This window comes from Sarcophilus harrisii, chromosome 5, assembly GCF_902635505.1.
Source record: "Sarcophilus harrisii chromosome 5, mSarHar1.11, whole genome shotgun sequence".
NCBI classification, from domain to species: domain Eukaryota; kingdom Metazoa; phylum Chordata; class Mammalia; order Dasyuromorphia; family Dasyuridae; genus Sarcophilus; species Sarcophilus harrisii.
The window spans coordinates 237,407,563-237,430,172 of record NC_045430.1 but is presented as its reverse complement, the minus strand read 5'-3'; the positions used below and the strand labels follow the sequence as shown (position 1 = coordinate 237,430,172).

Sequence of the window (22,610 nt, the reverse complement as noted above, 5' to 3'; positions counted from 1 at the left end):
AGCGTGGGCTAAAAATGAACTACCCCACCATTCCTAGCTCCTGCACAGAAGTATGACCCAGCTGTCACTCCCATTTCTCAGTAAGCAACAGCTCAGTGACATTGCTTCAAGCTGTGTATTATATATGTAAAATATAAATTCAGACACACACAAATCTCTCAACATGACATTTTCCCCAATTTCATTAGACTTTGAAAGTGCCCTAACAAATCCTTGTTATATTATTAGAAAATCATTCAAGTCTACAGGAAATATGACAAGCACAAAAGAGTGATAGTCAATTAAGCAGCAAAAATAGTGAGCTCTTGTCATTAACTTACTCAAAACCACAGTTATAAAAGTAAAATGGCCAAAGCCAATAAGTTATTCTCCAACAAGCAGGTATTAATTATAATACACGTTAATCATAGCCTGAACATTTTCATGTATACCCAAGCAATTTTTCATCCAACCCAGTATTATAAATTTTAAAAAAGGAAAATAAGCACGCAAATACAATTTTAAAACATTCTCTATATTTTCCCTCAATCAAGCAGCCAAAGAAAGTGTGTTATCTAACCACCAGAAGGCATTTATAGTCGCTATCCTGGTCCTTTTAACAAAAGACAGGTTCATCTCACATTCATCCTCCTGACTTGCACATACCTTCTTGTACAGAAGTGCTAAATAAGTGTCCTGCTCTCCACAGTTTGAGGGCAACAGTGGCTTTCTATCCTTCAGCTCCTCCTTGCTCTGGGGCAACACAAACTCTCTGTGAAGAAACCTGTTGTTCTAAGATTTAGACAATAAGAAATCAGCACCAAACTCCCACCTACTGGCTAAAACCTGTTTCCAGAATATGGCATATTTCTATTATTTCTATATTTTTACAAGCTAGCCCCAGGCGTGTGATCATGGCCCCCTCCACAGAAGCATACTAGCATGCTTAAAAACAGTGTAGTTTTACTCTTAGCAGAAACTGAAAAATAATTAAATAATGTATAACAACAAAGAAACAATACAATCAAGTGGCTAGTGCTGCACTGCTTTTCTAAATCTGGCCTAGAAGGCCCAGATATAAGATCTACTTTGAACCCCAGCATTCTAAGAAATGCCTATTTCCAGATTGTTTTGATTGAACAAGTGAATGTAAACTTTACAATACAATTCAAACCTTCATCTAGCAAAACCAGTTATAACTTGTCAATGAAGAAATTCTAGGGGAACTCTGGACTCAATTCTGGGGACTAAGCTCACAAGATGGGAATGGATTTGGAATCAGGACAAACTTAGGAGGAAACTATTTTTCTTGGTCCTGCCTGTGATAGAGACCTTCCAAACTCCCTCTACAACGTCTTTATTCTCATCTAAGGGTCAAGATCAGTTGTCCTCAGAAAAGCAAGCCCCCATGTTTGCCAGCATCCTTCCCTGACACAATAGTTGGTCTCTTTCCTTCCCAATTTAAGCCGCCATAACTACTCAAAGAAAGATGGGGAACAGAGACCGAGCAAGAGCAATCTTACATCAAAAAGCAAAAATTGAAAAAAAATTTTTTTTTCTCCTGAAATATCAACAAAATAGAAGTTTAACCACTTTAGCTATCACACCTGTCACATTCCAAATGGGGGGGAGGGGGAAAGCACCTGCAAATGAACATTTTCTTACCTGTGCCTTATTCCCTGTATCAAGACCTTATCACACTTAAAATCAAGCCACTCTTAAGCTATACTGCTTCTTTTGTTTTGAAACGATACCTCCTCCTGACACATTTGTTTCTACAAAGCTGAATTCCTTCTGGCTCTATCTCTAAACATTAAGAATGAGACTGAGAGTCCCAGCCTGGAATCTAAGCACTGGCTGCCCCAAACTGGCTGTCCCAAACTAGTAGAGTGATTTTAGACACATCTGTTAATTTCATGGCAAGTTTTTTCTTGCCTGAAAAATGAAAACGATCCAATTCAACTCTAAAAAGCTACAATTCTACACAATTCACTTACACAACTATCTAAAGGATTATAAGGCCTACAATCATAAATCTGAATATTTCTGATTACAATACTTTTTTGTACTGCATTATCCCACTATATGTCTCAATGCACTTAACTTTGTAACAATAAGCAATCTGAACAAGACCTCCCTCTCACTTCCCACCTCAGTGAAATACAAATGTTTTCCATCTTAAAGTTGTTAATTAAGTTAAAAAAACAAACCCATGCTATTGGATAAAACAACTTTCATTCCACAGACATGCAAAAAACAATTCAGTGCTGTATGACAGGAAACCAGAAAGAGAAATAAGATATTGTTCTTACCCTCAAGTTGACAAAAAATATGGTGAGATGAACTAAAACTTACACACTGATCTAACATGAATTAGAGATATAAGTGTTTAAGAATGTAAAGTGGCATGAGATCAGATAAGGAAGTATTAGGAACATCAGCCAGCAAGCCAATTTGCATTTAGGTAATTGGATAAGGAATATCACAGCAGACAGGAGTCCACAACATTATGAAAGGAGTGACTAGAATATATTATTAGGAAAGTATCAGTCACGGGAAATGTATGTGGGATTCATGCCTTTAGGGTTACCTTTGGACACTAAAGATAGTTGAGGTATGGAAAGAAACCTATGGTTTATAATGTAGTTCTATAAAAGATGGCTCCATATCAGCAACAAGAAGGAAATACAAATTAAAATACCTCAGAGACTAAAAAAGACACCAAAAGATGCAAATTGTAAAGGTCGGAGGATAAGGGTGTAGAAAAACACACTAACATACTGCTGTTGGAGTCATTACATTAGGGTCATTACAGAAGTCATTACATTGTACATATTCTTTAATCTACTGATTAAATACAAGGCCTATCAAGAAAGTTAAAGATAAAGAAAAGTGACAAATTTACAAATATTTATAACAACTCATTTTGGGCAAGAAAAGAACTTAAAAAAAAGTGAGTGACTGGTTGGGGAATGGCTGACTGCAGTACATGAATGTGAGAGATTTTAAGAAATCTATAACAAAATTAAAATATATAATAAGAATATAATTATAAACATATATAAATAGAATATAAATATTAAATACATAAACAAAAGAAACATAATAATATGATATAAAATACATATGAATATAAGAAATTATGCCTCTGAAGAAATCAGAGAAATTTGGGGAAATTTTTTATCAACTGATAGCAATAAAAAATCCCACACAATGTCATAAGGGAAACTAACATCAGTCGATAGGAGTCTATAATGAGAGCCTCCTTCTTATTAGTAGAAGGTGATAAAACTATCACATGTATGATAGAACTGTCATGTACATGTACAGTCATGAATCATTAGAGATGATTTATTTTCAATTAAAGGTCCTTGGAATCACACTTTAAAACTCTGATTTCTTAGTTCTCTGTCTAGAGGGAAGAGTAAGTATTAGTCTTTTTAAGTAGTGCTTGGTCACTGCTTTGCTCAGAGTTCTGAGGCATTTCAAAATTGTCTCCCCTCATGTCACTGTTAAAGTCACAGCATAAATTATTTTCCTGATGACCAACAGGATGATTTCAGAAAGGCCTGGAGAGACTTACACGAACTGATGCTGAGTGAAATGAGCAGGACCAGGAGATCATTATGTACTTCAACAACAATACTATCTGATGACCAGTTCTGATGGGCCTGGCCATCCTCAGCAAGGAGATCAATCAAATCATTTCCAATGGAGCAGTAATGAACTGAACCAACTACGCCCAGAGAAAGAACTCTGGGAGATGACTAAAAACCATTACATTGAATTCCCAATCCCTATATTTATGCCCACCTGCATTTTTGATTTCCTTCACAAGCTAACTGTACAATATTTCAGAGTCTGATTCTTTTTGTACAGCAAAATAACAGTTTGGTCATGTATATTTATTGTGTATCTAATTTATATATTAATATATTTAACATCTACTGGTCATCTTGCCATCTGGGGGAGGGGGTGGGGGGGTAAGAGGTGAAAAATTGGAACAAGAGGTTTGGCAATTGTTAATGCTGTAAAGTTACCCATACATATAACCTGTAAATAAAAAGCTATTAAATAAAAAAAAAAAAAAAGAAAAATGAAAAATAAATAAATAAATTGTTTTCCTGTTTCTGTCCCATTTGTTCTGCATCAATTCATATAAATCTTTCCATGTTTTTCTAAATCCCTCATAGTTATTAGTTTCTTATGGTGCAATAAAATCCCACTACATTACAAAACAAAATTTCTATGTCAGCAAATTGTTGCAAATTACTTGTACCCAAACAGGACAATGCACAGCTCTCCATAAGGAAAGGAATCCTATAAACTGAAGCTTTCCATAAGGCTAATAATTATCCCTTTATATTCTATAAATTTAGATACTAAGTACATCTGCAAGTAAGTGCAACTTTTCCACTGACAAAACTACAAATATTTTTGAGCATTTAGCATGGAACTAAAAAGCACTTCCTTATTATCTTTGTGGTAGACAGGAGACAGACTACAGTTGTAATAGGAGCCACTTCTTGAGGGAGGGTAGTTATGACCTTACTGAAACAAAAGTAATGTCATCTCACTAATGCACTCAAAATTCACCTCATCTTGTCACCAATTTGATCCTCTTCTGAAAAAAATAACAACTTATTGTATTCTCAATCATTTTGTAAAGAAATATGGTACTATGTCCAAAAACTATGCATTCCACTACTAGGTCTGTATCCCAAAAGAGATTGAAAAAAAAATTTAAAGGCAAAGGATCTATAAATACAAAAATATTTATAGCATCTCTTTTCTAGGGGCAAAGAATTGGGAACTCAGGGGATGCCCATGAATGGCTAAACAAATTGTGATATGTGATTGTATTAGAATATTATTCTGCTATAATGACGAGCAGGATGCCATCAGAAAAAGCTGTAAAGACTTACATGAGCTGATGCAAAGTGAAATGTGCTGTGTACAAAGCAAGAGGAATATAGTAAGATGATTAGCTGTGAATGACTTAGCTATTTTCAAGAATACAATATTTCAAAAACACAACTCTAAAGGACTTAAGATGAAAAATGCTATCTATCCATTCCTAGAGGAAAAACTGATGGGTGTTTGAATATTCATTGAAACATACATCTTTTATTTCCTTTATTTTTCTTGAGACTAGGGGTTATTTTTTTCAATTAAAAAAAAAAACATGACTAATACAAAAATGTTTTTCATATCTATACACATATAACTTGTATCAAATTACTTGCCTTCTCAATCAAGTGGAGTGGGAAGGGAGATATTTGGAACTCAAGTTCTAAAAACAAATGTTGAAAACTGTTTTTATGTGTAACTGGGGAAAAATAAAATACTAAATAGAGTTTTAAAAAATAACTCACACCTATAAGCAGTTTAGGGTTCATAAAGTACTTTGTACCAACCCAAAGGAGAGTGCACTACACATATTACTGTACCTCTCTTACAGATGCGGAAACAAATTCAGAAACATTAAAATGGCTTTTCTGGACACTAATGCACTGTTGGTAGAGTTGCAAATTGATCCAGCCATTCTGGAGAGAATCTGGAACTATCCCAAAGGGCTTTAAAAGTATGTATTACCTTTGACCTAAAAGTGCCATTATTGGGTCTGTATCCCAAGGATAAAGAAAGGAAAAAGACCCACATGTGCAAAAAGATTTGTAACAGTTCTTTTTGTGGTGACAAAGAATTGGAAAATGAGTACATGACCACCAACTGGGGAATGGCTAAATAAATTGTGATATATAAAGGTAATGGAATAGTATTGTTCTATTAAAAAAATGATAAACTGATTTTAGAAAGGCTTGGAAAGATTTACATGAAAGAAATGAAACAAGCAGAATCAGAAACACATTGTGTACAATAACAGTAAGAATATATGATAATCAACAATGAAACTTGGTTCTTCTCAATGGTTCAGTGATCTAAAGCAATAGCAATAAGACTTTGGACAGAAAATGCCGTCTACATCCAGAAAAAGAACTAAGGAGACTGAATGTAAATCAACACATATTGTGTTCACTTCTTTTTTTCTGCTTTGTTATCTCTCCTATGGTTTTTCCCTTTTGCTCTATTTTTTCTTGATTCTTGATTTGCTTGATTCATAAAGCAATGCACATTAAAAAATAAATTATTTTTAAAATGGGTTTTTGGGGGTGACATAACCAGTAAATATCAAGTCAAAAACTGAATTCAATCTCTTCTGATTCCAGAGAAATACTTTCTCAGTCACACCACACTTCCCTTGAGATTGAAGCTGACAAAATTACATTAGCAACAATCACTAAGGGAAAACTCCCTTAAAGTAGAACAAAGAATTCTCTTTGGGAAGATAATTTGTTGATCTATTTTTGAGGATATGTCATTAATTTTCCCCATATATTTACTAGGTTTTAAATGTAACAACAATGGTAATATTTGTAAAAGGACTTGAGGCACTGAGTCTCTGAAACAATCTTTTGAAAATGTGTAGCAAAACAAAAAATTCACTTACTTGTTAGCTTGTTGTGACTGAGAACCAGTTGTGTGATGTGGGATAAAGTAACTATAAAGAAAAAAAAAAAAAAAAACACACACACAGTTAGTAAATGTATCCAACTTATATCCAGATGCTAACAATGGAAACTGTGTTAAAATTTTATCGCATAGAATAAATAACTTCTTACTGTTCCCAAGAAGTCTTGGACATTTTTGTTAACAAAAAATCACCAAGATTTAGGTCATTTAATCCAACTGCCTTCTTTTACAGATGAGAAAAGAATGGTCACGCAGGTTCAATGACTTGCCTAGTTACCTCAGAAGTAAAATAAAAATTATCATGGAAACTGCCTGGCCTGTAGTCTGCCCTTAAATGTTTGGTAATTGATCTAAGTCAGTTATAAATGGCTGATGTTATAGACCCAGATCGCACCCATCTAATCTGAGGACCCACTGGTGTCTCTAAAGAAGTAACTTCATCCCAGGGGATAAATTTCCCCACAGAAAGTCAGCTCAGACATCATCCGATCTAATCCTAATGTGAAGCATGGCAGCTCACCACTAATTTGCACTTGAATAGGATGTAGGGGGCAGAGACCCTGATTAAGTGACTTGGCTCATCTCAACTTTGGTAAGAGCCCCAGTGTATATATAATGTGCTCTGTAAATCTTAAAGCATTATATAAATGTCAGTTACTAATATTATTGCTATTGTTTAGTTGTGCCTGACTCTTTGGGATTCCATTTGAGGTTTCTTGGCAAAGACATTGTAGTGGTCTATCATATCCTTCTTCAGCTCATTTTACAGATGAGGAAACTCGTTAAAGGCCCCGGGTCACACAGCTAGTAAATATCTGAGGCCTGATTTAACTCAGATCCTCTTGATTCCAGATCCAGCATTCTATCCACTATATCACTTAGTTGCACTATTAAAATTACATTATATTTATATATTTTTAATATTTATAACATTAATATATACTTATAATATTAATATTACTTATATATTTATTCAAAGTATCAACTTTACCAAGAGATCTTATTATGTTTCTGGAGAGATATATGTGTTAGGGAGTCTCTGTGTTTACCAAATAATATGCAATTATTTTTTATTTTCACTGAATCACATACACATAATTGGTTCCAATGATCACAATTCTCTATTTTTAACCAGTACAAGATTGTTCTGAAAACTGTTTTGTACCAAAGTCTGAAACTGATTACAGCCAGGCTCCTTTCTTTACCCCTCTTTCTCATTATTTACTTAGAAATTCTTGACCTTTTGATCTTCTGAACAAATATTTTATTCTTTCTCTTATTTCTATGAAGTAACGCTGGCAATCTGAATGGTACAGCACTGAATTTAGGTAGTATTGTCATTTAATTATACTGACACAACCCAACCATGAACATTATCTTTCTGTTTAAGTTCGATTTAATTTATGCAGTATTTTATAATGCTATTCATATAATTCTTGCATCTGTAGGTAGATTCACAGATATTTTATGCATTTTTCGTAAGCTCAGGGCTATAAAACTGGAAAGAACCTCAGAAGGAATCCTTCATGTTAGAAATAAAAAATTAAGCAACAGAGGTCATTACCTGGAAATGCCACGGAGATAAGTAGGAAAACTAGAATTTGAATCCATTATAAATGAAGTTTCCTTCCTTTTTTCAATTTTTCCTAAAATACAGGGACTAAATAGAGAGCTATAAATGAAAGCACCAAGAAAAATGTAGGAACTCATAAGAAACTTAATGATAAGAAGATCCATGGCACATTGTACTATGGTCTCAACCACTTTGTTTTAATAAGCTCCTCATCCCTTATGCATAACAAACAGGGCCACATATTTCTCACTGGTAAAAGGAAGAACTAACACATAACATAAGAAGTATTAAACATCTAAAATAGGCATTTGTAAAAGGATGCCTTCCTTTATTTCCTACTTGCCAAAGTATACCCACAACCACCCAAAGAGAGAAAAACTCTTGACAGCTACATATAATTACATTTACTTCTTTCATAGGGGATCATTAATTTAGAGATAGCTAGAAAGAAACTAAGAGCTCACAAAATTTCTCAAGATTCCTCAGAATTTGCCCATATTTTATTCCAGGGTTTTCATTTTAGACTTATAATACTGGTCCAAAAGGAAAAGTTTCCTTTCTTCTCCATCACTTCCCCCCTCAAAAAACAAACAAAAAAAAGAAATTGCTCTTTGATAGGATTATAGGATCATACCTAGAAATGACTTCAAGAGTTATCTAATACAACCCTTTCCCTTAGAAAACTAAGGTTAAATGACTTACTCTAAGTCAGACAGTAAGTATCTGAGGTGGAATTTGAATCCAGATCTTTCAAGTCTAATGTTCTTTCCATCAAGCCTATCTATTTCTTGCCTATTCTTTGGCTGCTTACTGATGATTTTCTTCACAAATCTTCTATTCCAGTTCCTCATTACAAGCAAGAAAATAATTCTGGTTCTTAATGACAATATCAGTGGAGCGTGAAGATCTGGGCCCTAAACCAAATTTAAAAGAGTCCTCCTATGGACCAATGCATGGATTTTCTTTTTTTGTAATTTAGGCTAAATTTGGAGCTGCTTATAATGGGACTGACTATAGGGTGCTGAATTATTAGAACAGAAACACTTTCAAAGACTGCCTACTAAGTTATAATAGAATTGGAATCTTTACTTTTGGTGGGAAGACCCATACCCAGTCATTGAACCCGTCAACAACCTTTTGTTAGGCCCTTCCTACCCACCGGGAACTGTGCTGCCTATTGGGATACAAAAACAAAAATGATGCAATCAAAGGAACCAGAAGTACTGGAAGGCTTCTAGAATGTCTGGTTTAAAAGAGGCAGCAATGGTGATGTATTTATGCAACCTCGATTCCTTTCGTTTGTGAGTGGTTGTTTCTTTGTGAGTCCCATGAGAACATTGCTATTAAAAGAAGAGAAAAGGGGTTCACAAAAATAGAATGTTGAAAGTATAAAAGCTGCACTGTCCAAATCGGTCAAGAAGACATAAGAATTCTGTACCTCCTATTTGGCCCCTGCTGCTCATGGACCCTCGAGACATGGTGAGGTAAGTGGTGAAAATAACATTTTAGCCACCCTGGGAGCCAGAAATTACCAAGGAGGAGTCTTGGTACATAATAAGTGAATGCTATTAAGCAACATTTATTTAGTACCTACTATGTGCAAGGCACTGTCCTAGTAAGTGTGGAGAATGCAAGAAGCAGCAAAAAATATTCTAGGTCTTCAGAGCTCATAATCTAAAGGGGAGACAACATACAAATAAATATGCACAAAGAAATTATTGACAGGATAAATAAGAAATAATTAACAAAAGGGAAGGTACTAGAATTAAGAGGGTCAATTAGGAAGGTTCCAATAAAAGGTAGAAATATCCTTGGCAAAGCTTAGATTCAAGAGATGAGACATAGTGAGAAATGCAAGATGACTTCTAGGTTGTGAACTTGAGGAACTAAGATGATGCTGGCCTGGATAGGAAAAAAGAAATTAAGAGCACAGAGGATTGAAGGGGAGAGAAGAGGCCCACTGTGGACATGTTAGATGTCTACTGAACACCCAGTTGGAGACTTCTGCAGGATTGTTGGAAATGAGACTCGAGAGAGAGAGACACATAGAAGCAGGACAGGTCAAAACAGAGGCATAAATATAAAGGAGCTGATGAGTTCACTGAGGGCTGACATAAAGAGGGAAAATAAGAACCTTGAATCTGGAGTTAGAGAGAAGTATCCAGCAAAGGAGACAAAGAAGGATCTACTGGACAAAGGAGGAAGAAAGCCAGGAGAGAAGGATGTCCTGGAAACCCAGAGATCACAGGGAATCAAGGAGAAGTGGGGGGGGGGGTCAACAGGTCAAAAGCTGCCGAGAGGTCAAGGGAAACTGGAAGAAAGCAGCTGGATTTGGCCACGAAAGGCTCATTGGCAACTTTGAAGACAGCAGAGTGGGTACAATAGTCAGACAGAAGCCAGACTGTAGGGGGTTAAGGAGAGACTGCTTGGAGAGAAAAGGCAAGCATCTATTGGGGTCCAGCTTTGTGATCTGCTTAGGTCCTAAGGCCAGGAGAGATACAGGATGATGGTTAGCAGTGACGGAAGCATCAAGTGAGGGTTTGCTTGTTTTTCAGGATGGGGGAGACATTAGCATGTTTGTAGACTGTGGAGAGAAAAATATTGGAAATCAGTTAAAGAACAAGGATGACAGAGGGACAACCTATCAGAGAAGACGGGATAGAATGGGATTGCCTGAACAAGGAGAAAGGTGCCCTTATCACATGAGCCCAAAGTGAAGGAGCTGAAAATGGCAGAAGGCACAAGAGAGTAAGAGGAGAGAAGATCATGATGAAAAGCCTCAATTTTTATTATAAAATATTAAAAAGGCCTTTTCATGCCTTTGATTCAGTGCAGAAATTTACAAAGAGATGCATCTTTAAAGTCAACTAAGGAGAGGAAGAAAACATACTGACTTAACACAATAGTTACCCTTCCCACTTTTTTGGCCTTCCTCCAGGCTTCATCCCCCTTGATATTTAAAAATATCACTGGAATGGGTGGGATAAATGGAAACTGGGAGGGATGCTATGGGCTTTATTTTGATCTGGGAGCTAGAACAGAGGAAGAGATGTAAACTTAAAGTGAGCAAAGCTACCTCTTCAGAGATCAGGAAGCCCCAAATCTAATGAAGTGTATTTCTACTGCTCTCTGGGAACTAGAACAGCTTTAAATAAAACTTTCTATCTTTTCACAAGTCCTCGTGCCTTACTACACCCAGAAAGAGAAAATATGTCTTGGCAGAGAGACAAGAAGGACAGAAATTAAAGATGTCAAAACATCTACTAGTCTGAGAAGTCCAAAGATCTGGACAGAATCCTGAAACAGTCCAGAGAATCTGGTCCAAAACAGGGGCAGTAGGCAGGAAAGCATCTCACAGAGAGAGGCAACTGAATTTTACCCATGTCTCCCCTTACAAATCAGTAGGCAAACTGTGATGCCAATCAGCAGTAAACTGATCAAAAGATAAGTGATTATTTCAGAATAATATCACAAATTAAGAACTGGAAGGATTAGAAGAAGGTGGAAAATCAATAAATTTGAACTTTGTGATTTTTATTTATATTTGCTATTTACTTGTATTTAATTTATTTAATCAATGAACTGTTATCTTTAAAAAAAAAAAAAAAAAAACCTTCAGCATTTTTAAGGACCATCTAGAACCTAATTATTCTCCTTTTTTACTGCTTTTTTTCTTTTCTGCTCTTTCAACCTCAAGATTCCTGAATCCAATGAGAGTGTCAACCCAATGAGACATGGTGGCATTGGGGCCTTACTGAAGAGCATAAGATAGAGTTAGATCCTTTACTATTCTGGTTACTTCTAAGGTTCAGTGAGATTTTTTAAGTGACAAAGTAACAAAAGTACCACAAGATGGCACCACAGACATTTCCAAAATAGCTGAATTTTGGCTCCTTTCACATCCGAAGTTGAACTTCAAGTTTTCTTTCCTGAATAATTTCACATTCCTCCCCTTGGCTTGCTCCGTTGCAAACAGTTCTGTCAGCTGATCCCCAACGTGACATTCATTTTCTACCTCCATGTCTTGATACTTGGGGACATGCACCATGCCTGAAATGTGCTCCATCCTCACTACGGCTTCTTGACATCTATAGCTCCCTTCAAAATTCAGTTCAAATGCCATCTCCATGCAAGATCTCTGATTCTCCTCCCTTTGTAAAGATTTTCTGTTTAGTATATATTGATTCTCCCACTCCAGCCTCAACAGAATAGTGGTTTTTTGAGGAAAGGGTCAATATCAGTTTTGTCTTTATAGTGCCTAATATACGACGTGCATGAGTCACTAAATAAATATCTGAAAAAGTGAACCGCAGGATCCTTTGTAAGACATGACGTTATACTAGAACAAAGCAAAAACAGAACCAGATAGGCCCATCACATGGCAATGTAAGAGCCAAAAGTCCAGCCCAAAAGCATTATTTGTAACAGTCTTTTGCATCACATTGGGCAGTTCAACTTCTTTCTATTCTATATTACTGAATGTTAGGATTCTTACAAGGTGCTAAGTAAGTGGAATTGAGGAGACAGTGATTTAATCCTAAACAAATAATGATTCCCTATTGATATAATGATTGATGCATACTTAGTGTGGGGCATATAAGGAGGAGCTGTCAAGGCCAGAAAGGACAAGCCCACTAGAAGCTCTTGGAGCCCCAGCCAGGATTCAGTCCTGGATAGTCACAAACCAGAGAAGGAAGCTTAAGCTCTTGGAACCAAGACTACAGAAGGCCTCTAAGAAAAATTAGCCTGGGCCCAAGTGAAGGAGATAAGACTTTGAAGGAGACAATAAAGGATTTGGACTTTAATCCCTGGCTGCACTTGCGGTGATTACTGAACTGAAACTAAGGCTGCTCCCAGAAGCCCGGCAAGAAGCCTGCTCTCAGAGAACAATGTAATTTAGAGAAGAACATTACATTTTGGCGCCAGAATGTGGGACCAAGAACCTTCATATGTGACCCAGAAATTAGGGTGAGTACAATAAGGAAACTTTGTTAAAGGGCTAAAATAGTATTTCAGCTAAAATGGGACAGATGTTTAGAAAATAGCCTTCTTTTCCAATTCAAGGAAAACATGTAAAGAGCATTGTCAGACTTATGAAAAGCCAAGGTTTGATTATAATTTGGGAACAGATCACTGAACTTTTAGAAACTGTACAGTACACATCTCCTTGGTTCTTTATGGAAAAAGAATTGGATCTAGAGGAGTGGAAATCAGTAGGAGAGCAATTATGTCAATTTTACAATGATAATAGACCTGACTCAATTTCCAAAGACACACAATACATATAATTTAATACAACTGGCTTTAGGAAATTATAGTTATAGAATAAGGAAAAAGAAGAAAGAGCAGGAGGGGGAGAATCTAAATAAGCTAGGTGAAAAGGATGAAGAATCAGATAAAAATGGAGTTAAGTACAATTCTGAGTGTGGCACTTCACAGCAGGAGTATTTCCCATCCCCTGACCTACTTCCCTCAATTAACTCTTCATGGATGGAGGGAATAGGAGGAGCGGGAGAGGCAGTAACACATTCAGCACCACCTATGAAGGAGCTTATGACAAGATTACAAAAAGCATTAGTTAAGACAAAAAATGAAGGACAGGATGTATATGATTTAAAAATAAATGCATAAAGAGCTTGACTCTTCAGGTCAAAAAAGTAAAGGATACATTCCTTTTGATTTGGAAAAAATTAAGGATTTGAAAAAAGGTTGCACTCTTTATGGGGCTACATCATCTTAAGATGTTACTAGATAATTTGGCTTATGAAATCCTAACCCCTAGTGATTGGAAATCCATAGCAAGGACATGTTTAGAACCTGGACAAAACTTGTTGTGGCTTTGGGAGTATCATGAATTATGTACGATTCAAGCCCATTGCAATAAGCAAACAGGAGTTAATTTACAAATCATCTAGCAGGTGAAGGTCAGTATGCAGAGAATTTAGCACAGATTAATTACCCCATAGAAGCTTATGAACAAATTGCTATTGCTGCTATAAAAGCTTGGGGTTCCCTCCCAGGGAAAGATCAGGGGGAAGCCTTCACAAAAATAGAGCAAGATCCCAATGAACCCTTTGCAGATTTTGTGGGACGTCTACAAACAGATGTAACAAGAACCATTGGAGAAAATGCAGCTACAGAAATAACGATCAGACAACTGGCTAAGGAAAATGCTAATAATGTTTGTAGAAGAATTATATGGGGACTACACAAAGATGCTCTTTTAGAGGAGATCATAAGACACTGTGCCACAGTGGGCATAAATGCTTATTAGGCCCAGACTATGATGAACATGGAAAGACAGGGTCCCTCTTGGCAAAGGGACTTCTAGAGAGATTCGTCAATGCTTTCAGTGTGGAAAAATAGGACATTTGAGAGCCCAATATAGGCAAAGAGATAAAGTGAGAGGACAGGGTGATTGAAGACCTAAAAAACCCTATGTCCAAAATGCCACCAGGGCTTCCAATGGGCCTCAGAATGTAGAATGACCCAGGGAAATAAGAGGCAGGGCCCACCCCCCAAGATATCATACAAAAGATAGGTGGGACATGATGGCAGCCTGAGGTTACTCCCAGAGAAGTTTAGGACTCTGATGTGATTTATCAGCCAAAAAGCAATCACATGGGAGAAAGGGATTACAATTGGGGAGAATACAGGCTTTTTTAACCCAACAGAAGGGCAGTGTCCAGTGTGAATAGCTCCAATATAATGAACAGCTCCAATGTAATTGCCAGGTGATGAGGAGAGATTTAGAAGGTGGTAAATAGAAGGGACTAGATAGGTTAACTGCTTGGGAAAAAGGGTTTGCTTGTATTTCTACAGATGGAGAAGGAATCAGATGGGTGCCAATGAGCCGTATTTGCCTTGTCCATCAGAGACAGAAAAAAAAGAGAAAAATCTGGAAACAAAGGGAAGACCTAAGAACAAAATCTGCAGGAATCATTGGATTCCCTAACACAAGATTGTTGCAGGACTTGAAAACCAGAAGGAATCATTGGATTCCTTGAGATGAAAAAAATTGTTGATGAGACTATTGCAGGACTTTAAAACTTGCAGAAATTATTGAATTCCTTGTACATGAAGTAATGGACATAGATTCCTTTTGGACTATTTCTAGGATGCATAATTCTGCATGTTGATTCATGTTATTTGTTACATCACTACTAGCCTGTGTTACTATGTGCTTATGTAATTTATGTGATTATGTGTAATATCTCCCATATTGATGGATTTATGTATATCTGTTTCAAGTGAGCCCCTTCAGAAACCCGCTACTCTGATTTTTTTTCCCATTTGCTTTGGTGTTTTCATCTCCCTTCCTGAGATGTCAGGGAGGGCATGATCACCTCTTTTTATGGTGTTTTTACTTCTTTTTTGAGCAATCAGAGAAGGAGTGATCACCTTCTTTTTTGGGATTCTCACCTCCTTGAGAAGTGAGGGAGGTTATGACCACCTATGTTCTAAAAACAAAAGAAAGTGGGAGATGTTAGGATTCTTACAAGGTGCTAAGTAAGTGGAATTGAGGAGACAGTGGTTAAATCTAGTTTAACATTGATTTAATCCTACAACAAATAATGATTTCCTAGTGATATAATGATTGGTTTGTACTCAGTGTGGAACATATAAGCTAGAGCCTTAGCCAGGATTGAGATTCGGAGGGAGATAGAGGCAGGAGCTGGCAGAGGCAAAGGACTGGCGGCAGGAGCTTAAGGTCTCAGAACCAAGGGGAGAAATTCAATTTGATTTTTGATCTTCCTGGAGGCCAGCCTCCTGCACTTCCCCCACTAAGAGCAAGGCCAGACTGAAAGGCTTTCCAGTAAGCTGCCCAGCCCCAACATTACAGGGTGTGGGCAATAGCATAAGAGCCAATGTTGCTAAAAAATAAGATGATTTTATATTGCCTAGTATAACATGCAGACAGGTAGTCCAGTGAGGTAAGTATAATCTTGGACAGGTTCCACATAGGGGAAAGGCCCTGGATCCATAACTGATTAGGAGAATGAGATCCAGCCAATGGAAAGTGGGCAGTATTTCCAATGATCCTACATTACTCCTAACTATAAAAGACCATCTAATTATATTCCTTCAGTGATTCTATAAGCTGTGACTTCACAGAATCCCAGAACTTCAAGAGGCAAAGGAAAGACACACAGCAGGTATAAGCAAACTATAGCAGGGCTGCCTTAAACAGCTCAGCCAGTCAGTCAGCAGCTATTTGGTGCTTATTTATGTGTCAGGCACTGGGGCACAAAGAAAGGCACAGTGTCCCTAGAGGAGCTCACACTCTATTCGGGGAAATAACATGCAAAGGACTATGCACATGCAACATAAGTGCCGTGTAAATGGGACATGTCAAAGGAGAAGGCTCAAGTATCCAGGGGCATCAGGAAAGATATCCCATAAAAACTGGGGTTTCTAATTTAAGGATTAAAAGCTACTTTTTTAGAAAACAATCCTCTGAGGTGAGGTGTTTTAAATATCCTTTTCCCTGTTTTAGGGATGAGATAATTGGGCTCAGAGAGGACATATCCTCTCTGCCCATGGTGTTGGAGATGGCCCTGAAATGCAGACCCTCTTACCTCCAACTCTGGCCCCTTCCACTGTGCCGGGCTACTCCTGCGGAGGAACATTCAGAATGCCTCACTGCAAGGCAAACTAGTCTGGACCTAGGAGGGAGCCTGGGCAGGCCAGCACCGTTTTCCAGCCCACAAGGGTTTGGATCAAGAGACAAACAAGCACTTTCCTGGGTTTGAAACTCACTTTCCCTACCTCCACATGTGCCAAGCACACAGATGGCACCTAATAAATGTTGATTAAGTGCCTAAGACTACCCCAATCTCTCCCAAATCCAACCAACCCTTCTCAACTAGCAGCATAGTTCATTCAGGCCCTTATCTCTTCCAGCCCAGATTATTTCAATGGCCTCCTAATTGGTCTTTGGGCCTTAAGTCTATCAATACACTGGACCATCCAATAACCTGCAGCTAAAGTGATTTGCTTTTGACCATGTGACTCCCTACTCAATCAATTCAGGTGGCTCCCCATGGCCTGGAAGATACAATCTAAACTTCTTTAGTTTCTAAAGCCCTTTATATCCTGGCTCCAATCCATCTTTTCAGTCCCAATGGAGTATCAGTAAAGTACTTAGCACAGGCCTGGTACCATAAGAGGCACTTAAATGCTTATTCCATTCCCCCTCTCCACCATCTGCATTTGGGAATATAACCAGTCTTTCTTTTGGATCCTTAGAAAGTACACTCTGTCCTGCTTGCCTATCCCCCATCCCTAGAATTCAGTCCTTCCCCACCTTCATCTTACAGCATATTCTCTGCTTTCAAGATCCAACTAAAGAACAATTTTCTTCATGAAGATTTTTCTGGTCTACACTTCAGCTCCCCAAAAACTTGCACCTTCCCTCCCAAACCAATGCATTTAAGTACTTTGTACTGATATAGATGTATTCTTTCTAAATGTGTGTGTGTGTATATGTTGGGTTTTTTTGTATTTTAATTAAAACGTTTTATTTTCAAAATATATACATGGATAGTTTTCAACTTTCACCCTTATAAAACCTTGTATGTATTCTAATTTTTTCCCTCCCTTCTCCCTAATCACTTCCCTAGATGGCAAGTAATCCAACATATGCTAAACATGTGCATCTATATGTATTCTTTATATTTATTGTTGCTATAGCTTAGTTCTCTGATCCACATCTGACTCTTCAAGACCCATTTGGGGGTTTCTGGCCAGAGACACTAGAGGAGTTTGCCATTTCCTTCTGGGTTAAGGGATTTACCCAGAGTCACACAGTTGGTGTTGGAAGCCAGATTTGAACTCATAAAATAGGCCTGACTTCAGGCCCATGCTTTACTCACTATGCTACCTAGCAATCCCATTTATTTATACTCTATATATTTGTTTCCCTTATTAGAGTGTTATCTCCCCAAAAGAAGTGACTATTTCATCTGCTGCATTTGTATACACAATGGTAGAAAGGGGCCTGGTTATTAGCAGATATATAAAAAGACTGACAGGGGCAGCTAGGTGATGCAGTGGATAGAACACCAGCCCTTAAGTCAGGAGGACCCGAGTTCAAATTTGACCTCAGACACGTAACACTTCTTAGATGTGTGAGCTTGGGCAAGTTACTTAACCCCAATTGCCTCAGCAAAAAAAAGAAAGAAAGAAAAAATGCTGTTAAGTCAAAGTGACTAAAAGGACATTATAACTTTTAATGATGTAATTTTCAAGAGATGTGTTTATTCATAATAAAACCAGTCATTTAAGGGCACAGAAGAATCTCCTGAACTATGGCCCCAAACACCCACAAATCTTTCACGACGGCATCCTCCGTCACCAACAATACTACATGGAAAGTGATCTGCCAGATGTGGAAGGTGGATATAGGCAGGATCGGGGAGGAAGGAAGCAACTACAGCACAAGTGCTGATGTTCCCATAGCCTTCTGCTTCTCTCAATCTCTATTTTCTTGACCACGTAAGTGTTCAAAGTGAGTGATGTCTTAGCAGGTTCAAATCCTCTTCCAAGTCAATACTATAATTTGAAGGGTCAGCTGGAGGTTTCACTACATCAATTTGTCCTTACATTGTGAAAGGTCAACAAAAGTAGGTTTTGAACTCTTTATCAGTACAAAATATCAGAATGAAATATAGGAGCTGAAAGATGTAAGGGACCTCAAAGACCATCTAGGCCAACTCATATATGAATTCTCCCTCTACAACATCCTTGGACAAATGATCAGCATCTGGCTCAGGAATTTAACTGATAGGGAAATCTCTGCTTCCCAGAGCAGCCTATTCTACTTGCTAATAGTTCTAATAAATAAAAGTTGGTTTGTTTTTTTAACTTACATTCAATTGAAATCTGAATCTACAAATACTACCTATTGTTTCTAGTTCTTCCCACTGGAGAGTACCTTCTCAGCAACTACCAAATACAATTTATCTACAACTTTTCACCCTGTTCACGTTTCCTCCATCATCCATCCTAGTTTCTCCAGCCTCTTCTTTTCTTTTCCCCTCCAAGTTCTCTGTTCTAAGGTGCTTGATAAATATTCTAAAACTTCATAGTTGAACCAGTAGACCTCAAAAACGGATGAAAGTAACATTAAAGCTAAACATGGGATTATTTCTACTGGCAAATATTCTAGAAGGCCTCACTCACCCTTCTTAACTTCATGCTTCATTATCTTATAACCTTGATTGTTAATAATCTGTTAAATTTCTTGACATCATTATTTATTCCCTTTACCCTGTTATTCCCAAGAGGTAGCTTGTATAAAATTCACACAAATTCACCACTCCTTGAAGTGTTTATGTACACATATAGTTCTTTTTAAAATTATTTCAATATTTCAGGATTTGCGATTTCATCAGCTTGGGTATACTCTCCACTGACACATACAAAATTCCCAATTACAATTTAGTAGTCCATTTTAAACAATTGTATCCAGTGCCCTTTTTATCTTACAGATGAGGAACCAGAGCAAGGGAGTTAAGGTTAAGTCACTTGTGCTCAGGTCACACATAGCAAAATTCAAACACTCCAGATCCAAATCTAGCAGTCTCTTAACATTAGGTAGTCTCCTTTCTTGCTATCAGCATGAGAACAAGCCTCTCAGAACTCATCCACACCAATTCCTTCATATACCAATTTGCCACTGGGCAAAAAGAGGAAGCTTTTTCAGCTAGGTAGGGTCTATTTGTGGCTGTGTTTTATACTGTCACAGCTTGGAGATCGCAGAGTCATTTCCATGCCACAATGAGACATCATAGTGGAACTTAAAAATATCTTCCATTAACTCAACTGAATTAATATTAACCTCACTACTTTGAGGATTTTATTATTCACCTTATAACTGAAGATACCCTGAGGACCTACAAAAAAACTGGCTGAGGAGTTACAGCATTCCATTTTCAAACTTCTTAGAAGTAAGTTTTTTATTCGGGGAACTCTAGTTTTAATCACTGAAATTAAGAATTTTAAACTTTTTTTGTGAATCTTTGGCAGTCTAGTGGAACCTATGAAATCCTCAGAATGTTTTTTTAATGCACCAAATAAAATACATACAATTACAAAAGAAATCAACTATACTGAAATAAAGTTTTCTATGCGTACATACATAGCTACATACGTCTACGTATACACTTGTATGTAAGCATATCTAATATATTGTATATGGTAGGGATGTGGATATATATATTGGCAGCAAGGTGGTCCCATGGATACAGTGCTAGGCCTGGAGTCAGGAAAATCTGAGTTCAACTATAATTTCAGACACTTATTAGCTGTGTGACCCTGGGAAGCCACTTAATTCAGTTTGCCTCAGTTCTGACATCTGTAGAATGAGCTGGAAATGGAAATGGCAAAACATTTTTTTGTCCAAATGGGGTCACAATATTTGTCATTGTGTTTAAATTATTATTTAATTTAATATGTTTAAATTATTTTAATTTATACATTTATGTGTATAAATAGGTTTATATATTATGTTTAATATAGATTTAAATTATTAAATTTAATAATTTAATATTTAGATTATTACATTTAATAATTTAATATTTAAATTATTACATTTAATAATTTAATATTTAAATTATTAAATCAAATATTAAATATATGAAGTTCATAGGGGACCCCCAAGGTTAAGGACCCTTGTCTTCAATTTTCACCAAGAGAACCATGGTGGTTATTCCAGTATATACAAAAGGACATTTTTATAAAACAATTTTCACGTATCATGCTATATTTTGGGGTGGACAAGATATTAGAAAGATCCAGTTAACTTTAGTAAGGCTGAATAATTTGAGCAAGGTCTAGGGCTATAAACCCTTATATGTCTTATTATGTCTTAAGTTGGGTTTTATCTTGTGTATATGATAAAGTCCCCTTAAAAGTAAATGATGTTCAACCAAATCATTTCCAATGGAGCAGTAATGAACTGAACCAGCTACGCCCAGAAAAAGAACTCTGGGAGATGCCTAAGAACCATTACATTGAATTCCCAATCCCTATATTTATGCCCACCTGCATTTTTGATTTCCTTCACAAGCTAATTGTACAATATTTCAGAGTCTGATTCTTTTTGTACAGCAAAATACGTTTTGGTCATGTATACTTATTGTGCATCTAATTTATATTTTAATATATTTAACATCTACTGGTCATCCTGCCATCTGGGGGAGGGGGTGGGGGGGGGGTAAGAGGTGAAAAATTGGAACAAGATGCTGCAAAGTTACCCATGCATAGAACCTGTAAATAAAAGGCTATTAAATAAAAAAAAAAAAAAAGAAAACAAAAAGTAATGAAATTGACCCCCCCCAAAAAAAAACTTAGCTCAAAAAAAAAAAAAAGTAAATGATGTTAAAAGAAATTCTTGCTAAATCGGGAAAAATTTTATAAATTTTATATCTAAGTTGATTTATATTTACAATGGTTTATAATTAAGTCGGATTTTCAAGAACTCTATTAACTCCTGTCACGGCACTGCTCTGCGGCGCTGAGGGGGGAGAGGAAACCTCGGGGTCCGAGCGGGAGACAAACGCGAGCTCCGTTTCACCCCTTAATCCCTCGGCGCCCGGCTTGCCCGCGCGTGGGCGGGCCGTCAGGCGGCGGCTCCCGTTAGTTAGCCAATGGGAGTTTGCCCCTCCGTCCCGCTTAGAACCGGCCGGAGAAGTTTGGGCCGGAGAAGTTTGGGCCGCAGCGCGCGCGCGAGCGGCAGGGGAGCCCGGCCGCGGGAGGGGAGGGCGGCGTCCGGCGCGCGGGGGGCTAACGCCGCCGCTCCGGACCGGTTACTCACACAGGCCGTGGACGTCCAGCATGCTGGAGATGCCGCGGTCGCACATGTCCACCTCGGGCTGGTTCTTCTCCCGGCTCTCCTCCACCAGCTTCTTCAGAGACTTGGACATGCTCTGAGGGGACAAGCGCGAGTGGGTGAGGGGTCCCGGCCCCCGCCCCCCGCCCAGCAAAGCCGCCCGACGGGACCGCCCCGCCCCCCAGCGACCCCCGGAAAGCCGGCCAGCACCGCGGCCCCCGCGCCCCCCGCCCCAGCACTCACTGCGGGGGCACCGGCGTCGGGACTCGGCGGAGAGCTGCTCGGCCGGAGGAGTAAATACGCCCTGTCCCGGACCCCGGCGCAAGCGCAGACCGCGCCGCGCGCGGCCCCGCCCCTCCCGCGCCCGAGAGCCCCAGCGCTTCCCAATTAGGAGAATTGCTCCGAGGCCCAGGCTCCAGGGCGAGACTCCTCCCCAGCTCGGAATGTGGCGCCCCAGGCGGGCCAATCACTTCCGTGGGCTCCTCCCCTCTCCGTCCTCAGCCCCGCCCCCAAGCGGTCCCTCTAGGGGTGCTGATTGGTCAAGCCGAGGGCGCGTGCGTATGAGAGTGTGCGCATGTCCAGTTTCGTCGGGCGCTGTCAAGTGAGAAGTAGGAAGCTCTGAAGAAACGGAGCCCCGGCGCCGGTGGGAGCCGGTTACTGCCAGACCCTGCGGCGTCGGTCCGTATCCCTGAC

The 22,610-nt window shown here is 38.4% G+C and overlaps 1 protein-coding gene across 6 annotated transcripts in view; it reads right to left on the bottom strand.

Annotated features, from left to right (window-relative positions):
- RSU1 (Ras suppressor protein 1) overlaps positions 1-22,269 on the bottom strand; it is a 220,415-nt gene extending 198,146 nt beyond the window's left edge. For 5 of the 6 annotated variants that reach the window (XM_031939915.1, XM_031939920.1, XM_031939917.1 and 2 more), the window contains exons 1-3: positions 22,161-22,269; positions 21,903-22,014; positions 6,488-6,538 (exon numbers count right to left, since the gene is read on the bottom strand). In XM_031939915.1, coding sequence (XP_031795775.1) covers positions 6,488-6,538; positions 21,903-22,011 — 160 coding nt within the window. In that variant the 5' untranslated portion in view covers positions 22,012-22,014; positions 22,161-22,269. The remainder of the gene's footprint in view (positions 1-6,487; positions 6,539-21,902; positions 22,015-22,160) is intronic. The other variant, XM_031939916.1, reaches the window with a different exon arrangement.
- Positions 22,270-22,610: the final 341 nt, after the last annotated feature.